Below are 26,773 nucleotides of genomic sequence, written 5' to 3'. Positions count from 1 at the left end.
TTTCTCTTCTTTTGGGTTAATGGGTTTCTTGGATCTGCCCCTGCTGGAATCACAGTTAGTCAGAGCTGATTCAGCCCAATTGCTGAGTTAGTTTTATAAGTTTCTTCCTTTACTTGGAGGTTCTGCTAAATGTCCTCATGGCCCATAAATTCTGCATTCTTTGTGTCCACTACCAGTAGTACATCCTTCTCCCCAAGCTTGTTAACCTACCTTTAAGTCTGAGATAATTTAAAAATGTCAAAACCTAAATATTAACAAGGCAATTCTACCAATAAGCAATTTGTTTTTCTAACGCCTGGACATCCCTTAGAACTTGTTGGCTATTCTGTCTTTCGTGGATTAAATATCCTTTATTGTTGATTAGGCTTGAAAGTACACAAAGATCAAACATCAAGGAATATCCTCTCTTAAGAAAATTTTACGCAACAGTGCCACGCTCAGGATGAGAGGACATAGTTTCAAGCTGTGCCAGGGGAGGTTTAGGTTGGAGATGAAGAGGAATTTCTTCACAAAAATTGTGATTAGACAGCGGAATAGGCTGCCCAGGAAGGTGGTCCAGGTGTCCCTGGAGATGTTTAAGACTGGGCGTGGCGTTCGGTGCCATGGTCTGCTTGACAAGGTGGTGTTGGGGCACGGGTAGGACTCGATGACCTCGGAATCCAAAATAATTGATCCTGCGGTTCTGACCCTTCGCGCCACTCCCAAGATGGCGGCGCGGCCCTCCCGCCACTCCCAACATGGCCTCTCGCAGGGAAGTGCGCACGCGCCGTCACCTCCACCACCCCTCGGGCCCGCCTTGAACGGCGCCACTCTCAAGATGGCGGCGGCGCTCAGTGCGCATGCCCGGTGCGCCCCGCCGCGCCCATCATGGCGGCGCGGCAGTGACGGGCCGGGCGCGGTGGGAGCGAGCGGCGGAGCGGCTCCGGCGCGATGATCCCGAGCGAGGAGGTGTCGGCCCGCAGGAGGGAGATCGAGGATAAGCTCAAGCAGGTGGGATTTGGCTTGGGACGGGCTGCGGGCATTGCCGGGGTCGGGGGCTGGGCCGGGGCCCGCAGCCCCCTGGCGTTGCCGGGGAGACGAGGCTGGCCTGGAGCTCCTCACCGGGCCTGGGGGCGTCCTGGGACCCCTCAGGGCTCTCGTCACCTCTCACTTGGCTTGGGAGCACCCCCAGGTCTCCTTCAAGGCCTGGCTTGCAGGGTCGGGGCAGCTCTGCTCCCCGCTGTGGGCCTGGGCTTGCCCTCTTGGTTCTTGGGAGGATCTGTGGGCTCTCCTGTCAGGTTCTCGGGTGGAGCCTGTGGGACCAGCCCTGACAGGCTGCAATTCCCCTCTGCCTGTGGGCTTTGGGGACTTAAAGCCAGCCCTTGCTGGCTGCTGTTCCCCCCATCTGTGGGCTTTAATGACTTGGAACCAGCCCTTGGTGGCTGCTTTGCATTGGACACTTGAGCTCCTGGCGGATTTGGAAGGTGCCAGTGCAACACCTGTGTTGTGCTATGGCAGGGAAATGTGTGTCCTGAGTCATTGTGGGAAAGGTGTTAGTTTTATATTGTGCTGACACTTATGGCATTGAAGGGAAACAACAAATTCATAAACCCCTCACTCATTACACGATGTGTCCCCACCTTGGGTTACTTGCCCTGATTTCTGTTAAGAGGTGGTAATATTAAAACGTGGCTGCAGAATCAGCATCAGACCAAACATGGCTTGCAACAGAGTTTACAAGACTGGTAAAAAACTATGTGTGATGTTTAGTGACTTAAACCTTAGTGTTCAGAATTTAAGAGTATTTTTTCGTCTTACAGGAAGAAGAAACTCTGTCCTTCATCAAAGAGAGCCTCGAGAAGAGTGATCAGCTCACCAAGAACATGGTAGGGAGGTCCTAGTGTTGAGCCTGGCTTTACCTTTTCTTAGGTTTTTAGGTTTATTAGTTTTCAAGGCTGTTGTTGTGCCCATCTGAGGGATGTGGAGCAATGAACCAGTGACTGGGCAAAGGGGAAACCTGAGAAATGCTTCAATACTGAGCTTCTCTCCTGCTCTGCTGAGGGCTCAGATGAGCTGTTGGCCTCATCTCTGCTACAGTCAGCCCTCTCTTGGGGAAAAGGTATTAAGAAGCCTCAGACTAGTTTTGTGTTGTTGCTTCATAATTCAGGTTTTGTTTGGAGTTTTATTTTGCAAGTATTCTTTGTAAAGGTGAAAAGTAATTATTGTGTTGTAATTGCTCATAAGCCCTCAGTTTATACACTGTGTCCAGTTTTGGTCTCAGTGCTGTAAAGAAGTTATAGAGGCACCCCCAGAGGAGTGTAGAAAACATGACATAGGAGTGAATCTTGTAGGAATTACCTTTTGGCCTAGGAAAGATGAAACTGATGCACCCTTTTATGAGCTTGCTGTGGTTTTCCACCTGTCAGAAGTGCTATCACAATCCTCTTTAAAATCCAAATGTCTGTGGTGGAAAAGAAGGTTCTCACCAGATTGGTCCTTGTGTAGCTCCTATTTGGGTCTCAGTGGTGTGGAGCAAAGGGGCTGCTGGTTTGTGCTTTTGTTGCTCTTTTTACATGGGGCATCTCCAGGCAGCTACTGTGGATTTATTTTCTGTTGGCAAATAAAATTTTGCATGTCCTTTTTACTGTCTTGGAACATTTTCTTCACTCTTAGCAATCATTTAATTTGGGATTGGCCCATCTCTATATGGCAGGTGATCTGTTTTGTGATTGCTAGTAAAAATCCATAGAGGGATGGAAACAGCTGCTGAAGAGTAATGGAAAATTAGTAGCAGAGCCCAAAAAGAAAAGCTGGGCCCTGAAGATCCGTGACTTCCCTGCTCTGACTCCTACCCCACTCCATAGGAAGGAAGTCCTCAGCTGTTGTTTTCTCTCTTGGTGTGTAGGTTTCAATCCTCTCCTCCTTTGAGAGCCGTTTGATGAAGCTGGAGAACTCCATCATCCCTGTCCACAAACAGACAGAGAACCTGCAGCGCCTGCAGGAGAATGTGGAGAAAACCCTCTCCTGCTTGGATCATGTCATCAGTTACTACCATGTGGCCAAGGACACAGAGAAGATCATCAAGGAAGGGTGAGTTGAGCAGATAGATCCTGCTGGGAGCTTCATCCTGTTGGGTTTTTGAGATAGCGATGGGGTGGCTGGCTCCACACACCCATGGTGTGCTTGGTACCCTTCCCACACTCTTTCCTTATCCCTGGTCCACACTGACTTGACCTTCAGCCATTTCCACAGGGCAAAGACAGCTCAGACTGCATTGGGATCTCTTCCAGATCTTGCAGAGGTGCTGCCATAGCAATCTCCATGAACACTGGTGGCTTCCCTGTTTTCCTCTGCCCTTTTCCCAAAGGTTTTCCCTCCCCATTGAGGTTTCACTGCATCCAGAGTGTAGCAGAGTTGTTCTGGAGCCTCCTTGTCTGGGAGGGTGCTGGATGGCTCTTGTGTGGGTTGGGGTGTGCAGTTCCCTCTGCCTTCCCATCAGGGCCTGTCTGGGGGAGGAAACCAAGGCTGAGAATTGTGTGCTGCTCCATCATCAGTATTTCTGCACTTGCTGTATGGGTTGGGTATCCTGCTGTGGCACTGAGTGCAGGCAGAAGGGAATTCCATTATTTCCTCCTAGCTGAAGAAAAGGGGATTGAGATTTTCCTTGTTATTTTATCCTAAGTCTGGTCTGGTGCTTTCTTGTTATTTTGTTTGTTTGCTTCTTTGGGCACTACTTTTTATTTCTGGTTTTATTTTTAGCCCCACGGGGAGGTTGGAGGAATACTTGAATTGCATGGACAAAATCCAGAAGGCAGTGGAATACTTCCAGGACAACAACCCGGATAGCCCAGAGCTGAACCGTGTGGTGGGTGATGGACCTGGAACCTGTGGATGAGAGGGGGACAGACACAGCCCTGCTGCTTGTCCCCTGCTGGGACAGGCTGTGGGTTTGCTGCCTGGGGAAGGTGGTGTTTGGGCACAGCTGAAGGAATGATTGCTTTGGCTTCTGTTTAAGCCTGTACTAGGCAGCATTTCTGCCCCTGGCATTTTGCTCTCTCTCTGTTGTGCCAGGAGGATTCTGAAAGCAGCTCTTGCACCTGTGGAGGAGTTGATTGAACCTCCTCCTGAGCAGCTCTTGTCAGTCCTTCAACTGCTTGAGCAGAATGGGTGATCTGTTTAAATCCCACTTGAACAACTCCCAAGCATTTTTTAAATTTAATTCACTTCAGAAGTCTTTCAGATACAGGCATGGTTGGTGCTTGAAGCCTGCAGTACTTGACAATGGTTAGGAATAATGTTCTTATGCAAAAATAACTCATGAGTGACTGAAGTCCTGTTCTACTTCTGCCCTGCTGTTTTGTGCCAGAAATCCCTCTTTGAGCGGGGCAAGGAATCCCTGGAGTCGGAGTTCCGCAGCCTGATGACGCGACACACCAAGCCAGTGCCACCCATCCTCATCCTGGACCTGATCAGTGGGGATGAGGAGATGGACACACAGGAGGAGATGTCCCTGGAGCACCTCCCAGAGAGCGTCCTGCACGACATCATCCGCATTTCGGGCTGGCTGGTGGAGAACGGCAGGAATCAAGGTGGGTGCTGCTGCCTGTTGTTCCCTGTGGGCATCTGGCAGCACTGGCAGGATGAGTGATGCTTTAGTGACACTTTTTAGTTCAGTCTTTCTAGCACCTGGAGATCCTGCTTTTTTTTGTAGTGAAACTGAAGCAATGGTTTGTCAGTTGAACAGAATGAGCTAGGTAAACAAAGCACAAATTATGTTAATGCAAAGTCTGGCCTGTATCCAAAATCCACTGCACTTGCACCTGTAATGCCTTCAGATGAAGCTGCAGCTATCCAGTGCTCAAGTTTTATAAATGTGCAAGACACTGGGCACTTGTTCCCATTTATGAAGTATTTATAGAACTCTTTGTGTGAAATGTGACCAAGGGCAGGGGAAAGCAGCACAGACTTTCTTCACTCTGTATATGTCTCTCCTTTCCTGTTCTGCAGCATCAAGACCTGCCTAGAGCTTTAAAATCCTTTATTAACTTTTCCTTCAGGATTGAGTGACTCTGTAGACTTGTACAGGAAATGTGAACTTTCACATTCATGCAGTTCCAAGAATCACCCCCTACCTCAATGGTTTACTCCTCAGGGGGGATTACTGTGCCTACCAAGTATGATGAACATCCTTAAAAGCTTCTTAAGAATTTTTCCATGATCAAAGGCAACTCATGCATATAGAGCATATTTTATTAGTCAGTTTGCATTCTACTTTGAAATGATGAGCACCTCATTAAATTCCCAAGTGCCCTGAATCCTGAAAAGTGTGTAAAGTCTCTCATGCTGGAAACAGAGCACTTGAATTGACAATGTCTTGCACAAATATCTTCTGTCTTTTCCACCACTTAGTAATGGTGGAATTAATGTTGTATGTGGTGGGAGGGCTGGAATGAAGATTGCAGAGGAAGGGTGAAGAAGTTTTGGAAGAAAATAGGAGAGGCTGTGGGAGGGAAGGATGCTGACTTGGGGTCCCATACCAATGCTTGTAACTCCCTGCAGGGGTACAGAGTGTCTGCTTTACCATATTGTGTTCCCTGTGTGCTTATAATCTCATTTTTGCCTTGTCTCCTCAGATTTCATGACAGTTTACTTCCAAATCCGCTCTGTGCAGCTCGACCGCTCCATCAAGGGGCTGAAGGACCATTTCCGCAAGAACAGCTCCTCCTCTGGGGTGCCATATTCCCCTGCCATTCAGAACAAAAGGAAGGACACCCCCACCAAAAAGCCAATCAAGAGACCAGGTGAGTCCCTGAGGAGGGATCACTGCACTGGGTATTAGCAAATCTTCAGGCCTTCTCATTGCTGAGGTATCTCTGTGTCTAAAATGTGTTTGTAGGACAGTTAGGTGAGATTTTGAAGGTAAGCACTTCTCTGCTCTGGATTCAGCATTGGGATTACAGACTCTGTCTGTCAAGCCATCAGGTCTGTTCTCTGGGTGCTGTAAAGGGAGGAGAGAGGCCCTGTGTACAGGGAGAGGAAAGGCCTTAACAAAGGAGATAAGTAGAAAGGGACCTGGGTGGGCTGTAAAAGGATTTGAACTGAGAACACCTCAACAAATCAAATCCTCAGCCTTGGCATATGGAATATAGCCCATGCCACAGCAAACAGAAAGCTCATATTTGATAAAACTCCTCACTTCAATATTCATATTCACCTTACTTCAATACTTCATATTAGCTATGAATAAATTATTGTTGTGCTAGAAAGTAAGAAGCTCCCAGGAGTTGAGATGGGGATTAGGTAGGTGCCTACAAAAATGGGATACAACACTGTCAGAAGTTTAGAAGGGCTCTTAAAGCTCTTGCCTCAGCCTGTCTCGGGAGGAGCTGTAAATGTGGCTGTGGGTTATTCCTCCTCTCCTCACAATGCAGTTTTTTGCTGCATTTGGTGCAGCTGGTGAGGTTGGTCACTCTGGGAGTGTAGGACTGGAGTTCCCTATCTCTGGAATGTGCCATCTAGTGGGAGCACAGCCAGGAGGGCCAGCAAAAGCCAGCACAGAGATATTGATTCTCTGTGTGCCAGCATTCTATTGGCTACTCTGTAACAGTGATCACATCAGAAAAGTTCATGTTTCTGTGGGTTTATCTGGCCAATACTCCCCTTCCCTGTTTTGTCCAGTGTTGCCCAAATACTCTTTGTGGGTTCAGGAAAATAATAAATGTGGGTAATAGTAAGAAGCTGGGAATGGATGGGATGGGATGGGGAAAGGGAGGAAGAAGAAATACCCATTTTAATTGTGTTGTGTTTATTTTTATAATCCTGATGTGAATGCAGTCCTCATCCCAGGTAATGTGTGTCTATGTGTGTGTGTGCTGGCCCTGGTGGTTCTCACTCTCTTCACTTCTTTGTGTGGAGAGGCTTTGCTGGGCCTCTTCTTGCTACAGCAGAGGGTGTGCCTGGGATATTTGGGGAGGGAGGGCTGCCTGGAGGAATGCTGTGGCATCCAAACATCACCCCTGTGGTCTTTTAAAATCAATCTGTGTCATTGCCACTGTGCCCTGGAGATGTCCTTGAAAGCTGATGGAATTGGTCTGTGAATTTCAGTGAATTTTCCCCTGGCAGTAGAGAACTACTTGATAAGGCTCAGAGGCACTAAAGGTGCCAGTGGGGATCTGTAGTTGAGCCATGGGAAGCTCAGGTTGCAGATGCTTTAGATTTGGTCAACACTTCTCAGTTATCACCTGATTCTGAAAAGGTTCCTGTATTTTTACTGCTGTGAATTCAGCACGGTCAGCAAACATTTCTGAGCAGCCTGAGAAGTGATAGTATCTCCCCTGTGCTCTTAGATAAAGAGTTAGGGATGGGGGAGATACTTTGTTTTCATGGGCAGATTACTGAAAAATCCTAGGGATTTTTTAAAAGAGTCTCAGATCTTGGATGCTCCCATAGAGAGGAGCCCACTTGTTGGAGAGCACAAGTTCCTACAAACATGGCTCCTCCAAAGTGGATGCATTTGGGCATCCAAAATGACTTGTCATGAGGAAAGTCTTAGCTGTAGATGTGCCAGAATGTTTTCATTTTATGCCCAGTTCAATTGGATTTTGTGAGATGGAGCAGGTAGAGCATGGTCTGAATGCACTGTGAAGCTGATGGTGCATGAAGGAAAGAGTGTCTCAAGTGATCCATTGGGTTATTGTAATGTCAAGAAAAAATAGTGGCTCATTTGTCTCCAGTCTTCCGTGAAGCAGACAGAGAACCAGACTGTAGCTCTTGAAGGACAGTGGATGTTGAACCTCATACACCAGCCATCCCTTATGACTGCTGAATTGTACTTAAGTGAAATTACAAATGGAGAAAAATAGTCTTTGGGCAGAGATTCACTGTTTTTTCTGCAGTTCCATTAGCTTTCAAGTACAGCTCTTGAGGTGGAGGTCTCACACCATCTTCACACTGGCACAGTGGCTCTCTTCAGAGCAACATTATCTGGTAGTGTTTGAGTCCACTGGGTTTAGCCTTTGTTCAATTTGGACAAAGGTTTTTTTCTGTTTCTCTTTATTTCAATAAGTAAAGCCAAGTTCTGCCAATCTGGGTTTCAAAGGAATTTTCTGACAGTTCCATCAAGAGACTTGATTTTCTTAGTCCTTGAGGATGAATATCCCAGTGCACACCCCAATGCACACTTTAACCTGTTGCAAGGGGTAAATAACAAACTAAATCTGTTGTGCTGTAGCTTTTTTTACCACAAAACAAAGCACAAGAGAGACTAAAGGGAAGGTGAGGTATTAGGGGCAGGGTAACAAGGCAGAGATAGCCCCAGGGACTGTGTTGAATTCTAAAGAACATGCTCCATATCCATGTGTTGTTTCAGAGGGTCTTCATCTCTCTGTTCCTGTTATGTCTGTTGATGTGCCCTGTGCTGTCTCCTGTTGTTACATCATCCAGTTAAAAATCTGACTGCTGGAGATGCTTCTAAAGCAGAGTTGTCTCCTCTTAAGTGACACTTGATAGGTCAAGTTGAGCTGATGATTTGTGGGCTTTTTCTGGTTTTAGTTTGCTCTTTGGAATGTCAGCACTCCCTCTCAGAGAGCAGGTGTATTCAGGTTCCCAAATCAACCTGCTGCAAACATATGTGCATAAAATAAAGTTTCTTTGTGATGCCTGTAGACCCTGTGCTGTTTTTTAGCTCAAGAGCCACAGGCAGCTCAGCAGCTCTGCACTTTTGGGGCAGGACTGAGGCTGCCTGGCCTGGCTGCCTACAAAAACCAGAGGGCATTGTCTGGTTTCATGCAGATTCCTGCAGCTAGTGGTTAAGGAAAGAGGATGTGTTGCCCTCCTGCTTGGATAGAAAGCTGCCTAATGGAAGAGAGAAACAAGAAAATGAGTTGCATTTGGTAAAATGTCCCATGCATGCCCAAACCCCACTCTATAGAACAACTGGGCAGCAGAAGCAAAGGTTTCAGGTGTTTTTTGATCTTTGGAGGCTCTTTTCAGACTACAGGGGAGCTCTTTGCCAGTTTCTTTAGTGCTCCAGTGAGGTGGTACCTAAAGGCAGGTTGAGTGGCAGAATAAACAGCCCATTCCTGTTTCCCAGACTGATCACTGCCTGGCTTGAATGTGATATTTTCATTAGTAGCTGAAACACAGTCCCATTTGGTTAGGGAGCTGCTTAATAGGGGAAAACAGTCCTGGAACAAAAGCATTTGGCTTCCACCAGGATCCATTAAAGCCTAATTATGAAGCCAAATCAGAGGGATCCAGCAGCACTGAAGTGATGCCCCCGGACACTGAACACTCGGTGTGTGTCAGTAAACACAGTAATTGTGCTTATGCAAATAAAATGCAGCATAATCAGCTCTTGAAATTGAGAAACAGAGGAAAAAAATTGAAAAAGAGAAGAAACCATCAAGGGTGGGCTGTGAAAACATCTGCTGCATTGCTATGGAGTGAGAGCCTGCTGACAGTAGTAGCAGTTGTACTGTCTGCTTGGTTTTTACACCAATTCACCCTCTATTTTTATTCTCTTGTATTTTCCCCCTTCCCCTAAATGCTTGAAAATGGGAAAGGTGGAAGAGCAGTACCTGAGTTGTGCTGCTCTGCAGCTGCTGGGCCATGGGAGCAGCAATAAGGAAGAGCCCTCCTTGCTCAGAGGAGCATGCTGGTGTGACCCAAACTCTTTAGGTTTTTGGAAGTAGCTAGGAATAAAGTGGAGATGTGGGGTGTGAAGAGCATCAGGAAGCTTGGAAGAAGAGGCATAGCCCTCATTTGATCATATGGCAGAAGCTTGGGAACAATGCATCAACCAGCAAGGGTGTGAGCCTTCCCATCTCCCTGGTGTGGGTCCAGAGGGGAGAAGTTTCCTGCTAGAAGAAAGTGTTTCATGGATGTGATTTTTTTTTTCTTTACAAAATGGTTGAGAACACTCTGAAATGGTAGAAGGACAATATTAACAGTGAAATACTACATTTTGGGAACCATGTTCTGTCATTTAGTAGGTGCATGAGGTTAAGGCAGTTTGGTAAATCGAGGAGAACTTCTCTCTTTTGTTCTTCCCCACTGTCTCAGGGACCTGAAGTTTCCTTTCCCTTGCCATAAAGCCCTTTATGGGATGAAGCTGTCCTGCACCCTGGGTTGTTGTTCTGCAGCAGTGTGTACTTGGCCTCCCCTCAGCATTTGGGCAGCCAGCACTCATTTCCAGCCTGCACTGTGGCTCAGAATTCGTGGTCAAAGCTGAGATCTGCATGTTTGAAGCATTTATTCCTTTATAGGGGAAGAACAATTCTTAATTTTAGCAGCAGCATTTTTATGTTTTTGGCTTCTTCATTTACTCAGCCCAGTTCTGTTTCATTTGGGTCTCCTATAGAAACCCCTTCCACCTTCCTAAAACTTCCAGTTCCCTGTTGTGCAGGCAACAGCAAAGCTCTGCTATGAGAGGATGTCAGTGTGCTTGTGATAATTGTAGCTTGTTGCATGACAACTAACCTTTTAATGTGGAAACACTGCCTAGACTTCAGTTGTCACATTAATGCTTTGTTTTGTGCTTTCCAGCTGTATATCCAGCACTGCCTTTTGTTCAGTTCTGTCTGGTTTTTGTATGTTTAAAGTATAAATCTTTTAACCCAGTGTTATTTTTTTTCCATGGTTTTAATTGATTTGCAGTTCTTTAGAAGAGAAGTGTCTTGGGGATTAGGGTGGCTTAGTGCAAGTTACACATGGGTGGGCAGCATCCATTATTCTGGGATTCCTGTAATGGGAATTACTACTGCAAAAAAAAAGCCCAGAGGTTGTCACCCTTTTACTGCTTCCTGTACCATTCCTTATCTTGGCTCTGGGGCTCCTGATGGCTCTTTATTGATTATGCTCAGAAAATACCCCTCAGAAAGGCACCTCTACTAAGTGGCTGCAGTTGTGGCTCCAAGGAGCAGGCAATATGTTGCCAGACAGGAGGTGTTCATATGCAAAGCCCTGCTTCCACAGCTGAGGAGAAGCAGCAAACCTTGTGTGCTTGGATGCAGAGCACCAACATCAATAAACCCAGTACAGAGAGAAGGGAGCTTCATGCCTTCCCTTCTCTGGTTATGTTTATCAGCCAGCCAGACCATGCTGTGTCTCCAAACTGATTCTGTATGCCTGGCTGGAATTTATGCCCCCAGCCTCAAAGCAGGGAAACATTCTGGAAATGCCACTGTATCTGCACACTTGGACATGAGTTTGGGGTTCACGTTCCCGTGCTGAGCATCCTCATTGCTGCCCAGCATCCTCTTGCTGGGCCCAGGTGACTTGCTGGTGGAGGGCTGGTGTTCTGGGTTTGTTTTCTTTCACTCATTTTCTAGGTCTTCTTGTCTCTTCTCTCTGGTTCTGGTGACAGGCACGATCCGTAAGGCTCAGAACCTTCTGAAACAGTACTCTCAGCATGGTCTAGATGGGAAAAAGGGGGCCTCTAACCTCATTCCTATGGAAGGTAATCACAGCTCGAGCTACTTCTCCCTTGGCTTTCTTGGTGTATCAGCCTTGCTTTCCCAAGTGGGGCTTCCATTAGTTCAGTGCTTGGTGGACAGCATTGGATTGGGGATCCAAGGAGATGCTGGAGGGCCAAATTATTTTTGTTTTATTTATTCAAAATTTACCATCTGAATTTCAAAGTCTCTGTATGCATGAGTAGAGGTGGAGAGGAATGCTGCCTTAACACTGACCCACCACAGCCATCTGGGTAATGGAAGCTCTGCTGACATCTGTTTGTGGTGTTCTTGTTCTCTTTTTGCCTGAACCTGAGACATTCAGTTTCCTAGTGACCTTTCCAAACCTGGTGCTGAAGTGTTGGACCACAGGTAGCTCAGTGCATTGTGCCTGTACATCTTCTCTGTGCAGACCTGCCTAAATGGTTGTCTCCTGTTTTCTGACCTACTCTGCCCCTGGAAATTGTGTCAGATAAGGGAGAAGATGCTTCAAAGCATCTCTAAGACACTCCTGCCTCCTGCTATGAATCCATCCTGAGCAGCACCTCTCCTGCAGCCTCCTAAACCCCATGTGGGGAAAAATCCTCATGCTGAGCAGGAGAGGGGCTTTGAGTTTGAATTTTTAATGGTTGTGGTGCCTGATGCCTGCCATCCTATTCAGAAAACCTGCAGGAGGTTCAAGGTACTCTTGTGGTCCATGAAACAACTTCACTCACACTTCTCATCAGGTTTCAAAGGGTTGCTACTGCTATATAGCCCAACAAAAGGATTTGGTCAGGAAGCATTCCTGGGACTGTAGGGAAAAAGATTTCCACCAGATCAAATAAACCAGGCTTGAAGCAGCTTCCAGCCAGAGTGAGCATCCTTGCTGTGACCCCCTGGATAAATCGCGCCTTGTGTTTGTGCGGCTGCCGTCTCATAGGTCATGAGCATGACTTGCGCGTTAAGCACCTTTCCGATGCCCTGAGCGACAAGCACGGGCCGGCTGCGGGTAAGTACGGCTTGGCACTGGGAATGGGAGCCAGCTGGTCCCCCTGCTTCCCAGCCTGCTCCACTCTTGTGTTGGAGCCAGGGCTGCTCCCCCCATGGCAGTCCTGAAGCATGAGCCTCCTCTGGCTAAGAAGCTCTGGCTCTTCTCTGTAGAATTCCCTCCTACTAATCACACCCTAAGCCCTCAGAAAAGGAACCCAGCTTTGTCCAGCCAAAGGTCACCATGCTGAGGGACATTTTCCTGTAGGTGGCTGCTGGTCTGTTGGGTGCTGAAGCAAAGCAAGCAAGAAAGGGATCAGTGCAGCACACATTACAGCACACCACTGCACTAGGCAATCTGTATGTCCTTTGCTGACCAAAACTTCTGAAATATCAATCTGAGGGACCTGGCAGCATAGGGAAGAATTGGTTCTTTTTCCATCAAAACTCTCTGGGAGAAGAGAAGCAGCAGCCTATGGCTTAGAGAAGGCTCTCTGTGTAATCTTACTGTCTTGAAGGAGGGGGTCTGTCTGTCTGTCCTGCAGACACATCCAGCAGTGGTTGGCATGAGTTTGTGCTGGCCCTTGTATCCCTTCTCATGCCTACCATGTAGGATCTTTGATGGATCTTTAACCAAGACATTCATATTCTAGGACTCAGATATCTGCATTTGTATGCAGCACTGTGTGGCAGATAACTCACCTAGCTGTGCTGATATTCCTACTTCATAGGATTTAAGTGTTCATCAGCCTGTTTTTTATCTTGTTTCTGCAAGTGGGAAGAAGCTGCCTTCCAGGACAGCCTTTATTTCCCAGAAATGTTGATGCTAAATAGCAGTTACTCATCTGCATGATGGATGGAGATAAGGAATTCTAAAAATACAAGCATAGATATTGAATAATTCACCTCAGACTTTCCTGAGTTTAGTACTCTGTGTTCAAGCCCTTGATTAAATTTAGTATGTATCCCAGAAGAGCTCAAAACTTCCCTTCTGTCACGAGGCTGGAAAGAGGTGGTGCCCTGATGTGCATTTCCTGAACTGCCGGTGACTTTTCCTGCCTCCTGCTGGGTACTCAGAGATTCCCACACACAAACCCAGGGCAGGAGTGGTGAGAAGATGACTCTTGTTCTCACACATGGAAGGGTGCAAAGCCAGAACCAAATTTCCCAGAAGAACCTCGTGCTCCTTGTGTAAACCAAAGGCATCTTGCCCCTTGCAGGGAGGGACGACGTCTTCGACATCGAGATCGACGCATACATCCACTGTGTCAGTGCCTTTGTCAAACTGGCCCAGAGTGAATACCAGCTCCTGACAGAAATTGTTCCAGAGCACCACCAGAAGAAGACCTTTGATTCTCTCATCCAGGTCAGTTGAGCCTCTCTGCTTGTAAAGGATGCTGGCTTGTCCTCCAGGACCTGTTGAAGGAACCAGGGCCTGCACAGAGCCTGGAGAATATGTGTTCAGAGTCTCCCTCACCGGTACCACAAATGAACCAGCAGCCAAATGGTCATCTGGAATGGATGTCCTGCATTGAGCTCTTTGTGCTGTCTGGGCAGAAGTCCTGCTCCTTCCTCATGAGTTTCTGGCTTTGTTGCAGGAGTCATTGGATAACTTGATCATGGAGGGTGATAACATTGTCTCAGCTGCCCGGAAAGCCATCATCCGACACGACTATTCTGCTGTGCTCACAATCTTCCCCATCCTGAAGCATCTCAAACAGATGAAGCCAGAATTTGACCAAGTCTTGCAGGTAACTGATGGGATTGGAGAGGGTCCTGTGGCTTGCATTATCTGGAGAACTTTTGAAATGGATTATCACAGTGGCTTTGATCAAAACCGTGCTGCTTCTGTCCCCTAGCATGGACTGCAGTTACACAAATGCACCTTGCTCCTTTCTGAGCTGGTGAACCAGCAACTCAGCATCTCTCAGCAGCAGCTCTTTTCAGTTCAAATCCTGACCCCAAGGGACTACCACAACATCTTCCCTTTCTGCCTGGAGAATATGGGATTTCATGTGTTGATGGTGCTGCAAATATTCTTCTGGCATATGGGGAAGCTGAGAATGAGATGCTGGGGTGGGGGATGAGGGAGGGTAGGTGCTGGGTAGAAGTTTAGATACTATTTGTTTTTCTTTTCTGATCTTTTGTGGAACTCTTCCAGGGAACTGCAGCAGGCACTAAGAACAAACTGCCAGGGCTGATCACTTCTATGGAGACCACTGGTGCGAAGGCACTGGAAGAGTTTGCAGACAACATTAAGGTAGGATTCTCCTCAGTGGTCTCTGATCAGGCTTGGAAGAGAGTTTTTTGGAGCAAAACCCCTAGTTTAGCTTTCAGTTTTCCATGAGACCACGTAGTTTCTGACTGAAGCAGGAGCTTGGATTGCTTGGGACAGCCGAATACCAAATGCTTGGGGTGCTGGTTCAAACACAGAAGGCCTTTGCAGAAGATCCTTAACAGGCACACTATAAATAATTTGACATGAGCATCCAGGCCTCTACAGATACCAATTCTATCTTAGAATTAATCCTATTTAAAAAGAAAGGAAATTTGCTGCCTTGAAAAGTTTTGGAGGACTCATGTTAAACTGTTCCTGTGGAAGGTGGGGTTGGTGAATGGTAGGTGAGCTGGAGGTGTGGTGGTCACATGCTGAACAGAGCCCTGAGGTTCTGAGCTGCTGATGCCTGGCAGCTGTGGTTTCTGAGCACCAGGAGATGGCACTGCAAGAGCTGGGCCTGAGGGTGCTGGGAGTGGCTGGATGAGGAAGCCTTCAGCTCACTTGTAGCAGCAGTTGTATTGTAGGTGTCTCCCCTTACATGCTCACCTTATGTCTCTCTCTTCCCTTTTCAGAATGACCCAGACAAGGAATACAACATGCCAAAAGATGGGACAGTTCACGAGCTCACCAGCAATGTATGTAATGATTTGAACCATGCTTTGTGGTAAACAGCTTCTGAGGGAGTTTTAAAAAGAGCAGTAGGGAAGCTTCCTAAATGAAGGTGTCTTGGCATTAACAATTACACAAGTACCTGGTTTCCATGGCAGGATGAGCTGGTGACCTTTGCTTAGCCATGGTGGGACTGTGTGGGGAGAATCCAGCAGTTCAGAGGAGTGTAGTGACTTGTTTCTTGAATGCATGTAAGTGTGAGGGGACAAGTGCTTCTTCATGATCCTTAATAGCAGAGCACAGGAGATGAAATGTTGGTTGCTTCTAAATTCCCTCCCTTGTTTCCAGGCCATCCTTTTCCTGCAGCAGTTACTGGATTTCCAGGAGACAGCAGGTGCCATGCTGGCATCACAAGGTATGTACATGCATGGGGCTTGCTTGGGCATGCAGTTCCTTCCCCAGATTCCCTGGACATTTTCCCTGAAGTGATCAAACCTCAACATGCACTGTGAGCTTGTCCTCCTCCTGTCCTTCACCCTGTGGTTTGTCTTGTCCTCCCATCTGCCTTGACCACATAGTTGATTGTCTGGAGACCTCCAAGGGATGCAGAGTTCCCTGCTGGCCTTCCACACTTGCTCCTGGCAGGTACAATGAGGATGATGTTTACTGCTGGTGTGCTCTGAGAGAGGATGCCTGGCTCATTTAGCTCCAAGTCTGGCCCTGGCCCAGTGCTGTGTGACTGTACTGGAGTGAGAGTGGCTGCTCCAGCTGGGCTCTGTGTGGTGAACAGCACCATCCTCTGCTCAGAGCACAACAGCAGCAGCAGCAAGAATCTCCTCAGCCTTGAGATATGGGCAAGCTGGGACTCTGGAGCCATTTGTGCACCCTATCAGAGAGAAAAGTTTTAGTTCTGCTCTCCAGGCTGCTGAAGAAATAAATGCATAGATCAGAAGCTGAGAGCTGCTCGTGTAGCAGGGTGGTGCTGCTCATCAGCTGGAGTGGGATTCTTGGTTCTGTGCAGAGCAGCAGCTGCAGGCTCTGCAGTGAGCTCTTGGCCTTGGCAGAGCTTGTGCTTTCAAGGAGGTTGGAATAGAGCAGGCTGGAGATTCAGAGGGCATAGGGCCCTAAGGAGGCACAGGCTGGAGAGGGTTAAAGAGCCCATTAGAAGCAGAAGTAGGAGGAAGCTTAGAGCTGCCTCCAGGCTGTTATCTGCAAAGTTCTGTTCGAAAATATTTGCTAGTTCTAAATCAACCCAACCTAAAATGTCTCCACTTTTGCCCCATCTCCTCTAGCCACTGCCTTGTGCCTTTTCCACTTGCAAACTCAGTGTGCTCAAGCCCTTCTGGGCCTTGGCTCTCTCTCCTTGGCCAAAGAAGTGGTCTGAAATTTTTCTTGGAACAATCAACTGTTTCCCATGCTGTCTCCTGAATGGTGATGTCAGCACTGTTTGGAAGTCTTGACATGTCGTCTTGCAGTGAGACCTGTCTTGGCTGGTTGAAAAGTCAGCATAGATTTGAGGTAGCTTTGTCTTGAAAGTGGCTTTGGACTGATTTGGAATGAGGTGGTGTGCTAAATACAACCAATGACAATGCAAACAATGTCTCCAGCAGGGGAAGGAGGTTGGACTCTGCCTTTCCTCTGTGATCTCCATTCCATTTGTGGCCTTGGAGGGACTCCTGCCTGGTCTCCTGTGCATCTGCCTGTGGCTGCTCTGTGTTAATATCTGCTTTGTTCTCAAAGGAATGGTGGTCTCTAACCTGTCTTTTTGCACTTTTGCATTTCTTTTTCTCTCTCATCCCTCCCCTTTTCTCTCTGCTCTGCCTAATCTCTGTAGTTCTTGGGGACACATACAATATTCCTTTAGATCCCAGAGGTAAGCAAACTTACCCACACCTACCTGTTCATATTGCCTCAGACTCTGGTGATGTATGTTAATTCTTTATCCTCCAGCAGTTGTAAATAAATTAACACATAATTGAAAAGGGGGAAAAGGGGAGGGTAAATAATCCTTGGCAGTGGGCTGGAGAGAATAGGGAGGGCTTGTCAGCAGCAACAATGAGGGATGCCACAAGAGCTGAAACAGGCTCAAGACACTCTGATGGCACAGAATCTCTTTGGCACAGGTAGCAGATTGGCCCAGCTGCTGTCGTGCTTTATCCCATGTGCACTCAGCTCCTCATTGTCCAGCTCCCAGCAACAGGAGCCCCCAGGCCTTTCCCATGGGGTGCTGGTGAACCCGGACCACCCGAGCTGGGTCTGGCTGCCAAACTCTCTGGAGGGGGCAGAGGGAGGTGGCCACCCCACGTGTCTTGTGGGCCCCATGCCCACAAGCCCTCAAGGGCAGAGAGGCATCTCCAGACAGAGGAGCATGTGCCAGGCTGGAGTCACTGCTGCCTGTAGGGGCAGCCTCCCATGCTGGCACAGTCCTTCCTAGAGCCAGGCTGGCCCTGTCAGCAACCATGGGGATGGCTGAAGCTTTCCAGAGCCCTTCTGCTTGTTTCAATTACTGTTGTGTGCTTGCTGTTAACAGCTCCAGCTCGTTCTCTGATTGCCAATTTCTAGTACTTACCAACCCTTTTCAGGCTGGGGGAAAGGATGGGGAGGAGGAGTTTAATGACTCTCTTTCTAAAAGGATATTCCCTGAGCACCTGGAAGAAAAGGAGAAATTTCTGCAGAGATACTCTGCACTTGATGCTGACACAAGGATTGAGGGTGCAGAGCTCTTGCCCCTTCACCCTGGATGAGGTGCTGACAGTGGGCTCTGAAGCAGGAACTGATTTCACTGTTGATGGGAGCTAATTCCATAGCAACAGGGATGAGGCTTGTTGGAATAGAGGCAGGCTGACCACACAGCCCCCCTCTTCCCAGGGCATGTTAATTGGTCTAAGACTTTCCTTTTCAGAGACCAGCTCCTCTGCCAGTAGCTACAGCTCAGAGTTCAGCAGGCGGCTGCTGAGCACCTACATCTGTGAGTACCCTGCACACCTTTGATGCCTTAGGATTTTAGCTTTTGTATTTTTCACATATTTGTAATCCTGCAATTCTTTAGTGTACAACTCTAAACTCCATATAAAGTGTTAGCTACTGCTTTCCCAGACAAAACAATTCCTCTCTAAGCCTGGGAATCAAGGACACCTCACTATCTCAGGCCCTGAGAAATGTAAACAAAAGTGAGCTGAGGAGGAGCAAACTTAGGGTAAATTGCTTCATTACCTGAAGCTGTAATTGGAAGATGAACCCCCAGTTTGCAAATGGACCAAACTTATAAAAGTATAAAAAACCCGTGACCTGTCATCCATTTTTGGGTGTCGCCCCTCCTGGGGCTTCATCTGTCCAAAATGTACCTGAAGCCCCTTCAATAAATATAACTGTTTTTTATGCTTTTAATTTTGCCTAGCCTCTGTTTTTAGGTAGCCCCTAGAAGGCATTACTTCCTGCTTCTGCCCCATGGACACACCTTCACTGGGTTCATTCCTGGATGAAGAGCACAAGCTGTGTCTCTTGTCCATGAGATCTTTCCACATTTGAGCTGGAGTTGGACAGGAGAGATGGAAAAAGGGTCAGACTGGGAGTTTGACTGTTAAGAGTAGAACAAGACAAAGCACAGTGCAGCAGCTCACTGTGCTGCAGAGCTGTTCCCTTAAATCATTGTCACCTTCAGCCCCATGAAGGCTCTCAGCTGCCAAAAGGAAGTTTAAGAAAGTGAAATCAGTGATTTCTATTTCTGTTACAATGGAGTTCAGGTCCTTCAGCCTCTGAGAGCTGAGCTTGCATTGTGGCTGGTTCCTCTGAACCCAAAGTGCACCTCCATTGCCAAGGCATGGAAGGCAGTAGATTGCAGAGAGGCTCTGGTGACTTGCTGAAGAAAAATCTTTGTAAGGACTGTTAAGTACATGTGATTGTAGCCTTAGTACAGGCAGTCAGGTCAGTACTGTTCCCTTTGCTGTGGGCACACAGCTTGGTTTGCTTTGTCCCTAATAAGAAGTTTCAGTGCAAAACTTTTTGTTCTCTGTTTTTTCCATCTTTAAGGCAAAGTTCTGGGCAACCTGCAGCTTAATCTGCTTAGCAAATCCAAGGTTTATGAAGACCCAGCTTTGAGTGCCATTTTTCTGCATAACAACTACAACTACATTCTAAAATCTCTGGAGAAGTAAGTGTGCCTTGAGTGAATTTCCCTCAAGTCCAAGGCTGATTCAATGGTTTTGGAGCAGAGCTCTGCATTGAGAGCATTTATTTGCCAGCCTGTCTCATATCTGCTTTTTCTTCTGTCCTTGAAACTGCCTCTTTGAAGGTTTTGCAGTATTGTAAACATCACATTACCTGAGAGTGGAAGATAAAAGCATTAGGAAATGCCTTAGGTTTTAGAGAATCCTTTGATCTTGAGAAGATTAGGGATGTGGCTTTGGGTAGTAGCTCAGAGTTGCTTCTGTCTCCTAGTTTGCACATTTCAAGGAACATTTTATTGTGAAGGGCTGGAAGGAGCTTGTTGATGGGGGGGTTGAAATGCTGCCATCCTGAGAGCAGCCAGGAGAGCAGCTGGCTCAGGTGCTTCCTGAGGTTTCCTGCTCTTCCAGGTCTGAGCTGATCCAGCTGGTGGCTGTGACACAGAAAACAGCTGAGAGGTCCTACAGGGAGCTCATTGAGCAGCAGATCCAGACCTACCAGCGCAGGTCAGTGACATCCTCTGCCTCTCCCTTGCTTTTGGCACTTTGGGAGCCAGTGCTGCTGGAGCAGTGGGAGAGATACACCTAAACCAGAAACTGGTCTAAAACCAAAGCAGAGTATTTTTGATTTCCACATGATTTCCTACTCAGGATGGGGTCACTGTGGGAAGTTTTGGCAAGTGTATTGTGTGAGTTGGCCTTTGGGTCATGGGTGAAGACAGAGGTGCTCTGGTAGAGGTGTGAGTAACTCTCTGCTTCTCTCCCATCTCATTGCACATGCAGCTGGTTGAAGGTGACAGATTACATCTCTGAGAGAAACCTGCCTGTCTTTCAACCAGGAGTGAAGGTGAGAGGATGGGCAAGGATGGGCTTTACATGAGAGAGGTTGCCAGAAACGTCATCTCCTTTGTCATAAAAAATTCTCAGAAACCTTCTTTATATTTTATGCCAGTATCACTCTGCAGAGTGAGCACTGTGGCTGGCACAAGTAGACAGCAGCAGTGCCTTCTCATCTCCCCTGCCCCAGATTCATCCAAGTCTTTTAATCTTTGCCTCCATTCTTACATCTTCACCTGAGCAGATGCCTCTATTTTGGAGTTTCAAAACCCTGAGACCTTCCCTTGGAAAGGGCTGGAAGCATGAAAAAGTCTTGTTTTATGTCTGTTCTGGCTGAAAATTATCCTTGTTAAACCTACTTCAGCTGAGTGTAGGATATGCTGCTCTCTGCATCTCTCTCCTCACTGCTGTAGGAGAGAGAATACAAACCAAGTATTGGATATTGCTTAGGCTGGGGAGTTGTGGGCAAACACTGGTGTTAGGTATTTATTTCTGAAGATGAAATAAGATCCTTTCCCTCCTTGTTGCAGCTGAAGGACAAGGAGAGGCAGATGATAAAGGAGCGCTTTAAGGTAAGGAGGGGTCAGAACATGCCCTGGTTGATTGGGACACAGATCTGCCTGAGGAGACCTCCTGGTGATCAGCAGGGCAGGGAAGGAGTATCAGACTCAGTGTGGAGATGTGATTTTGGATGGGATGCTCACTGGGTTTCTCTTTGCACAGGGTTTTAATGATGGGCTGGAGGAGCTGTGTAAGATCCAGAAGGCCTGGGCAATCCCAGACATGGAGCAACGGGACAAAATCCGCCGGGCACAGAAAACTATTGTGAAAGAGACCTATGGTGCCTTCTTGAACAGGTGAGACCTCCTGCAGCACTGCCCTCTCCTCTTTGGGTTTACTGAGGTCTTTGGGGCCTTGCATAGTCAGGGCAAGCCACTTTCCTATTGTCCTGTCTTGACTTCTCTACTCTGCACACTCAGACATCCCCAAGCTGACCTTAAGTATTTGCAGACATTTGCTGTCATGCTGATTCCTTGGTCAGTGAGCACAAAACCCTGAGCCACCCTGGGCTGTTCATATAAAACTTGTAAGGCCAGTTGTAACCAGGTCACTTGCTGTACACTCTGTCGCATTTCAGTGGGGTGTGCTGGACTGGAGCCAATTTGTGACAGAGCAGGAGCCAGTGGGTCTCTTTGCTGTGTTCAGCTGTTTGTCACCTGTTTTCTTTTGCAGATATGGCAACGTACCCTTCACCAAGAACCCTGAGAAATATATTAAATACCAGGTGGACCAGGTGGGGGAGATGATTGAGAAGCTGTTTGACACATCAGCATAAATTTCTAGCTGTTGTGAACTCTCCAGATGCCAAGGTCAAGCCAGTGCTCTCTCAGCAACACTTGGGACTCCCTTCCCTTCTCCCCTGCCCCATTGTGGTGGGCAGGATGTTATACTTGTATTTATCAGATTTATAAACCTGTGGAAACACTAACTCCTGGCTGTCTTTGCTCTGAATCTGTGGGATAAGGCAAAGTCTGCCCTGTGGGCTACTGTGTTGGCACATCCACCTCACCTGGGTTTGTGTTAATGCCTTGATGTGCAGCAGACAGGGGGAGTGTGCTTAAAAGCAAAAAGAAAGAAAAATACATTTAAAAGAAAAAACTGTATGGGTGCAGCCCTTCTGTTAAGGGCAGGAGGCTGTGAGCTCTAAATGGTGCCACCTGCTTCCCTGATGGGTTTTAGGAATCTCAGTTCTGTAGGATCCCAAACTACTTTCACATTGTTCATCTCAGCTGTTATTTAGTGATGGGGTTGATGCTGATTCTGGGATTTAGGGGGTACAGGGATGTTTTACCCCAAAACCAGACCTGCATCAGTGCTCTGTTCCAGGTCAGGCAGTGGCAGTGGGGTGGTGGCAGGGCCTGGAGCTGTGACAGAGCAGAGGGAGCTCCATGGTGACCTGGCTGGGTGCTGTTCCTTATTGACCTGAGGCAGAGCAAGTATTCCCATAGTGATTTCCACTCAGCACCTTCCTCCCATCCCTGTTGTTCTTTGTCTCCTGTCTTCCTAAATCTGATGCATCTCTTCCCTGCAAGCAGCCAAGCCCATTCCCTTTGTTTAACCCATGGGCACGGCATGAAGAGCAGGTGCTGCTCTCCCACGTGCCTTGGAGCAATCCTGGCAGGCTTTGATAGGGGAGCTGGACTCTGACACTGCACCAAAGCTTTTCAGAGTGTTGGAGCACCTGTATTGTATCTGTGGTCTCTGGGCAGGCACTTGCTGCTCTCCTCTCCCTCTCTCCTGCTGCCTGCTCCATTGTTTGCCTGTAACAATTGAAATACAGTTGGGTTTCCATAGAGCCACGAGCATTGAATAGCTGCTGCTTTGCAATGTGGAGCAAATCCATTATTCACCTGAGCAGTGTTTACAGCAGTGTTTGCTGGTGTCTGATTAGCCCAGCAGTGGAAGAGCTGCTGGATGTTGAACCTGGATGAGAGCACAGGTCGTGCTGTGGCAGACCCAGCTGCCTGCCTGGGCTGTGCCTCCTCAGGCAGATGTTATTCAGGTAGCTCCTGCCCTTTCTGAACCCTTGACCTTCTCTTCCTCAGCCTGGTGTAGCAAATTCCTGAAAAACAGCGTTTTTACAGGCTTGTCCAGCCCAGAGCTGGACCAGGTGTGGGTTCAAGTCTTGACCACTACACCTGTGTTTATGTGTCTGACCATGCAGGCTCACATTGCCAACACAAGAGCCCTCCCTGCAGAAACCCTCCTGCTGTGAAATCCCAAATGTCTGTGGAAATGTGAGATCTTGCACTTGCTGTTTTTAACCTCTGCCAGATCCAAGAGGCTCCGGAGGCCGGCAGGCGCCGGACAATGTTTTTATACATAAGCAAAGCTCTGCTGACTTGTGCTTCATGTAGTGTTGAGTCTGCTGGATACACACCCTGACATTCACCAGAAGGAGCTGGATTCCATCTTTTTGGATCTGTTTCTGACACTGCAGCAGTCAGATATGAATTTCTTTCTCGAGGAGCGTGCGTGGAATTCACGCTGAGCTGTAAAACATGTTTTATTGTAGCTGATCTCAGGGCAAGGCAATTCACCTGGAACGGTCACAGGGAAAACCAGGAGAGGGGAGGGGGAGCTTTGCCTGCAGCTTTAGTGTGCTGAAATCCTCCCTGAGCTGGTGCTTTTTTGCCAACCAGGGCCCAAAGAAAATGCATGAGGTCGTTCAAGGGTGTGGGATGGGGCCACATCCTATTCTCCAGGGGCTCTGGGAATGTCTCTGCATGCCCCCACCAAGAGAGGCCCTTCTGGGCTTTGCTGTCAGCCTGTTGCCCCAGGAAAGTTGTACCAGACCAGGGCTGGGGAGCAGATGCAGCCAGATACGGGATGCAAAATATCCTGCTTCCCTCCTGGTCCCTCCATTACCAGCACCAGTAGCTGACTGCATTGTTTCTACCCCAGGGATGCACTGGCTGCATCTGGAGGAAGGAATGGGGGTAAGAGGCTGCTGGGGGCTGAGAGTGGGCTTGGTGATATCTGTGCAGGGAGGAGGAGCTGGAGGAGGTGATTCCCTGGGAGAAGAGGTAACTTCTGCTGCTCCCAGGTAGGAATCAAGACCCTCATTTCCCTGAGTTAAAGGGAAAGCTGAGCCCCCTGGTACCTGTTCCCTAAACCCAGCCTCCCACTCAGCCTGGCTCTAAGCACTCCCTCACTGTCTGCCTCTCCCCTGCACAGGGAGTGAATGTGGGGAGCCAGACCTGCTTTGGGAGCAGCAGCATGTTTTTTCCTGAGCCACCCCTTCCTCAGGGTGGGAGCGGGGGAGGCTCCAGGCTGAGCTGGTGCCCAGCACTGTGCAGCACCAGGGGAGGGCTCCGTGTGCTCCTTGGCTTTTTATGGTAAGGAATGTGTTTGCAACATGTTAATTAAGAGCGACCATGGCAGCCAGCACAGTCTGACCCTCTCACAACTGAGCCCTTCACGCCCCTCTGAGAGCTGAGAGTGGAGCCTGGACTTGTGCTGAGACCATGGCAAGGGGCCACACATGAGGCTGAACCCCCTTTGTTTCCCCCAAGGCTCCTGAGGGGTTTGACACCCTTCCCTCACCTCCTGCCCTGACACAGGGAAGGTGTCTCTAATTTCCAAGGTTTTGGGGCCAGAGCACCATTTCTCCATTGGTTATTTTTTTGCTGCCCAGTGGCTCATGCTGGGGGCTGTGCTAGGGTCTGGGGGTGCTGCCTGCTGCCTCCTTAGACTGGGTAGCAAATTTGGCAGAGTAAGTATTTGAAAACAACCCCACAAACCAAAATAACTTCTCTAACCCTAGTGATAAATCTGTGTGGAAAGCTCACTGGAAAGTTGACACTAACTGAGGTTTCAGCCAAGTGTTCCTCATCTCCCTGCCCACTCTTGGGCTTGATGGTAGCTCAGTTTAACCTATTCATTTTTCACTTCCAGTTAAATATGCTTTTGTTAAATCTTAACTGGAACATAGGGACTTGTAGTGCTCTTAAGATAAAACCTCCCAAGGGAATGGACCAGGAGCATGTTTCTCTCAGCTGAGAGCATGTTGAGTGTCAGCAGATCCTGATACTCTTGTCTTTTCCATCTGGGCCTGAAATGCTCTGTTATCTGAGGGGAAAGTAGCTTCCCAGTATGGTTTTGTGTTGGCAGCAAAACCTTGTGTTTGCCCTTGGAGGGCTCATAAAGGCATGGGCTGGGTGTGAGTGCAATGGTTTCCTCCTCAGATGAGCAGGGGCAGTGTCAGATAAGCTGGAGGGAGCTTTTTTCTCTAATTCTGTATTTGTTATAAACAGTGTAATGATCTGGCTTCACTCTTACAGCCTGCAGACAAGTGAGAGCAAATTGATTGATGAGGATCCATAAAATGTGGAGGGGTGTTGGATGTGTCTCAACACAGAGCCCTGACCTTGTGAAAGCCCTGCCCTTGCTGTCTGACCATCACCAAGGCTCTCTCTGCTCCTGGAGAGGGTGAGAGCAGCCATGAGAGCCATGGTGCATGTCAGAGGGGATTTGGGGGTGCTGGAGGCAGCAGTGAGGTACAGCCCCCCAGGCAGGGAGCTGTGCAGAACCTGCCCCCAGCCTGCTGTCACCCTTTGGGATTTCATTGCTGAGCAATGACCAGAAATAAGCAGGTGCCAGTGGTGCCCACAGCCTGGGAGAGGAGCCACAGTGATGCTTTGGGCTGGGAGCTGAGTTTGGGGTGTCCTGGGACGTGTCTTCAAAGTGGTCATGGCACAAGTGGGCAGCTCTAGAGCAGTTGGCAGGCTCAGCCATGGGCTTGGGAGGCTGTTGGAAAGGCTGGGGTGGGATGGATGGGGGAGGAGAATCAGTGTGTCTGACAGGGGACATGGGGCATATTGCACCCCCCCCATGCCAGCACAGTGATCTGTGCCCCTGGGCAGTGCAGAGGTGGTGGGCCAACATCTCATGCCCAAGGTGAGCTGCTAACTGTCCAGGAGAGTGGATTGAACCCCTCAGTGCGTGTGGGATCCACTGGAGTCAGATCCTGTGGCTCTCTGAGCAGTGGTAGATGAGGGCACGAGGAAAGTTAGGCTTTTAGCTGTGTTTGTGCAGCTGCTTCAATGTTTTCCCTGGCTGTGAAGGGTTGAGCAGGGAGATAAATGCAGATGTAATTAATGGAGCTGCTTATACACTGCTCTCTGTGACTTATGCTGGGAACAGGACTAGACTAAATATCACCATTGCTGATAGGAGGAGGTGGCCAATTTATGGCTCTCTCTGTGGGGAGAGGAAGATCTGGTTATAATAACACTCAGCAGGGGAAAAGAAATATTTTACAGTCAAAAGCTTCTCAAGAAAAAAAGACCAAGCACTGGGGCTGGGTGGAGGAGGGTTGTGTCATGACCAGAGTCCCAGGGAGAGCCAGGGTCCTGGACAGAAATTCCCATCCCAGTCCTGGGGAGCTCTGCTGTGGGGATTCACAACAGTGAAATCTGTGCAGACAGATGTAAAACTAAACTGTAATGGCAGTTTATAGAGACATGACCTTCATGGGGCTGTTGGGGTACAAACCTGGGAATTGTAGGGATGCACAGCACAACTCATCTCAGCTCCCCTGCACTTTCACCACCACCTCTGGCTGTGCTCTGCCACAGGGTTTTCAAAAGGATGACTTGATCCTAGTCTGGTGATGCTCTTTTGGTAAAGAAGAGGAAGGTTTTCACTTAAAGCCCTTTGCTGGTGGCACCCGTGGAGCTTTGCAGGGTGAAGAGGTGGGAGAATGAATCACAGCAGCCTCTTGTGGGCAGCTGCACTCAGCGGGATCAGTGACATTCCCATGCTGCAGTGCCCCCCTCCAGGGATGTGCTTGGGCATCACCCACATCCTCCATCCCCCCTCAGCTCCCCTGCATCCAACAGGTCCCCCCATCCCCCAGCCTCTCCTCCACTGCAGCTGTGGGGCTTCTCAAAGGATCTGAACAAGGCAGGTGGGATGGAGGG

At 48.4% G+C, this 26,773-nt stretch overlaps 1 protein-coding gene across 9 annotated transcripts; it reads left to right on the top strand.

The window, feature by feature from the left end:
• The first annotated feature begins 798 nt into the window (after positions 1-798).
• On the top strand, positions 799-21,777 carry EXOC7 (exocyst complex component 7). Of its 9 annotated transcripts, XM_056505865.1 has the most exons (22): positions 806-990; positions 1,800-1,865; positions 2,885-3,069; positions 3,739-3,844; positions 4,346-4,568; positions 5,613-5,780; positions 6,814-6,825; positions 11,345-11,437; positions 12,355-12,423; positions 13,622-13,767; positions 14,000-14,152; positions 14,563-14,661; positions 15,252-15,314; positions 15,637-15,703; positions 17,123-17,161; positions 18,191-18,256; positions 19,318-19,438; positions 19,863-19,958; positions 20,235-20,298; positions 20,819-20,860; positions 21,012-21,145; positions 21,522-21,777. In XM_056505865.1, the coding sequence occupies exons 1-22, from the start codon at positions 931-933 to the stop codon at positions 21,622-21,624; spliced, it is 2,175 nt and encodes a 724-aa protein (XP_056361840.1). In that variant the 5' UTR covers positions 806-930; the 3' UTR covers positions 21,625-21,777. The 9 variants fall into 9 exon arrangements, with proteins under 9 accessions (XP_056361843.1, XP_056361837.1, XP_056361840.1 ...); XM_056505867.1 differs by lacking the exon at positions 6,814-6,825; XM_056505859.1 differs by lacking the exon at positions 17,123-17,161.
• Positions 21,778-26,773: the final 4,996 nt, after the last annotated feature.

Source organism: Oenanthe melanoleuca, chromosome 18 (genome assembly GCF_029582105.1).
Source record: "Oenanthe melanoleuca isolate GR-GAL-2019-014 chromosome 18, OMel1.0, whole genome shotgun sequence".
NCBI lineage: Eukaryota > Metazoa > Chordata > Aves > Passeriformes > Muscicapidae > Oenanthe > Oenanthe melanoleuca.
The sequence above is the reverse complement of the archived record's forward strand: the minus strand, read 5'-3'. Positions and strand labels throughout refer to the sequence as shown.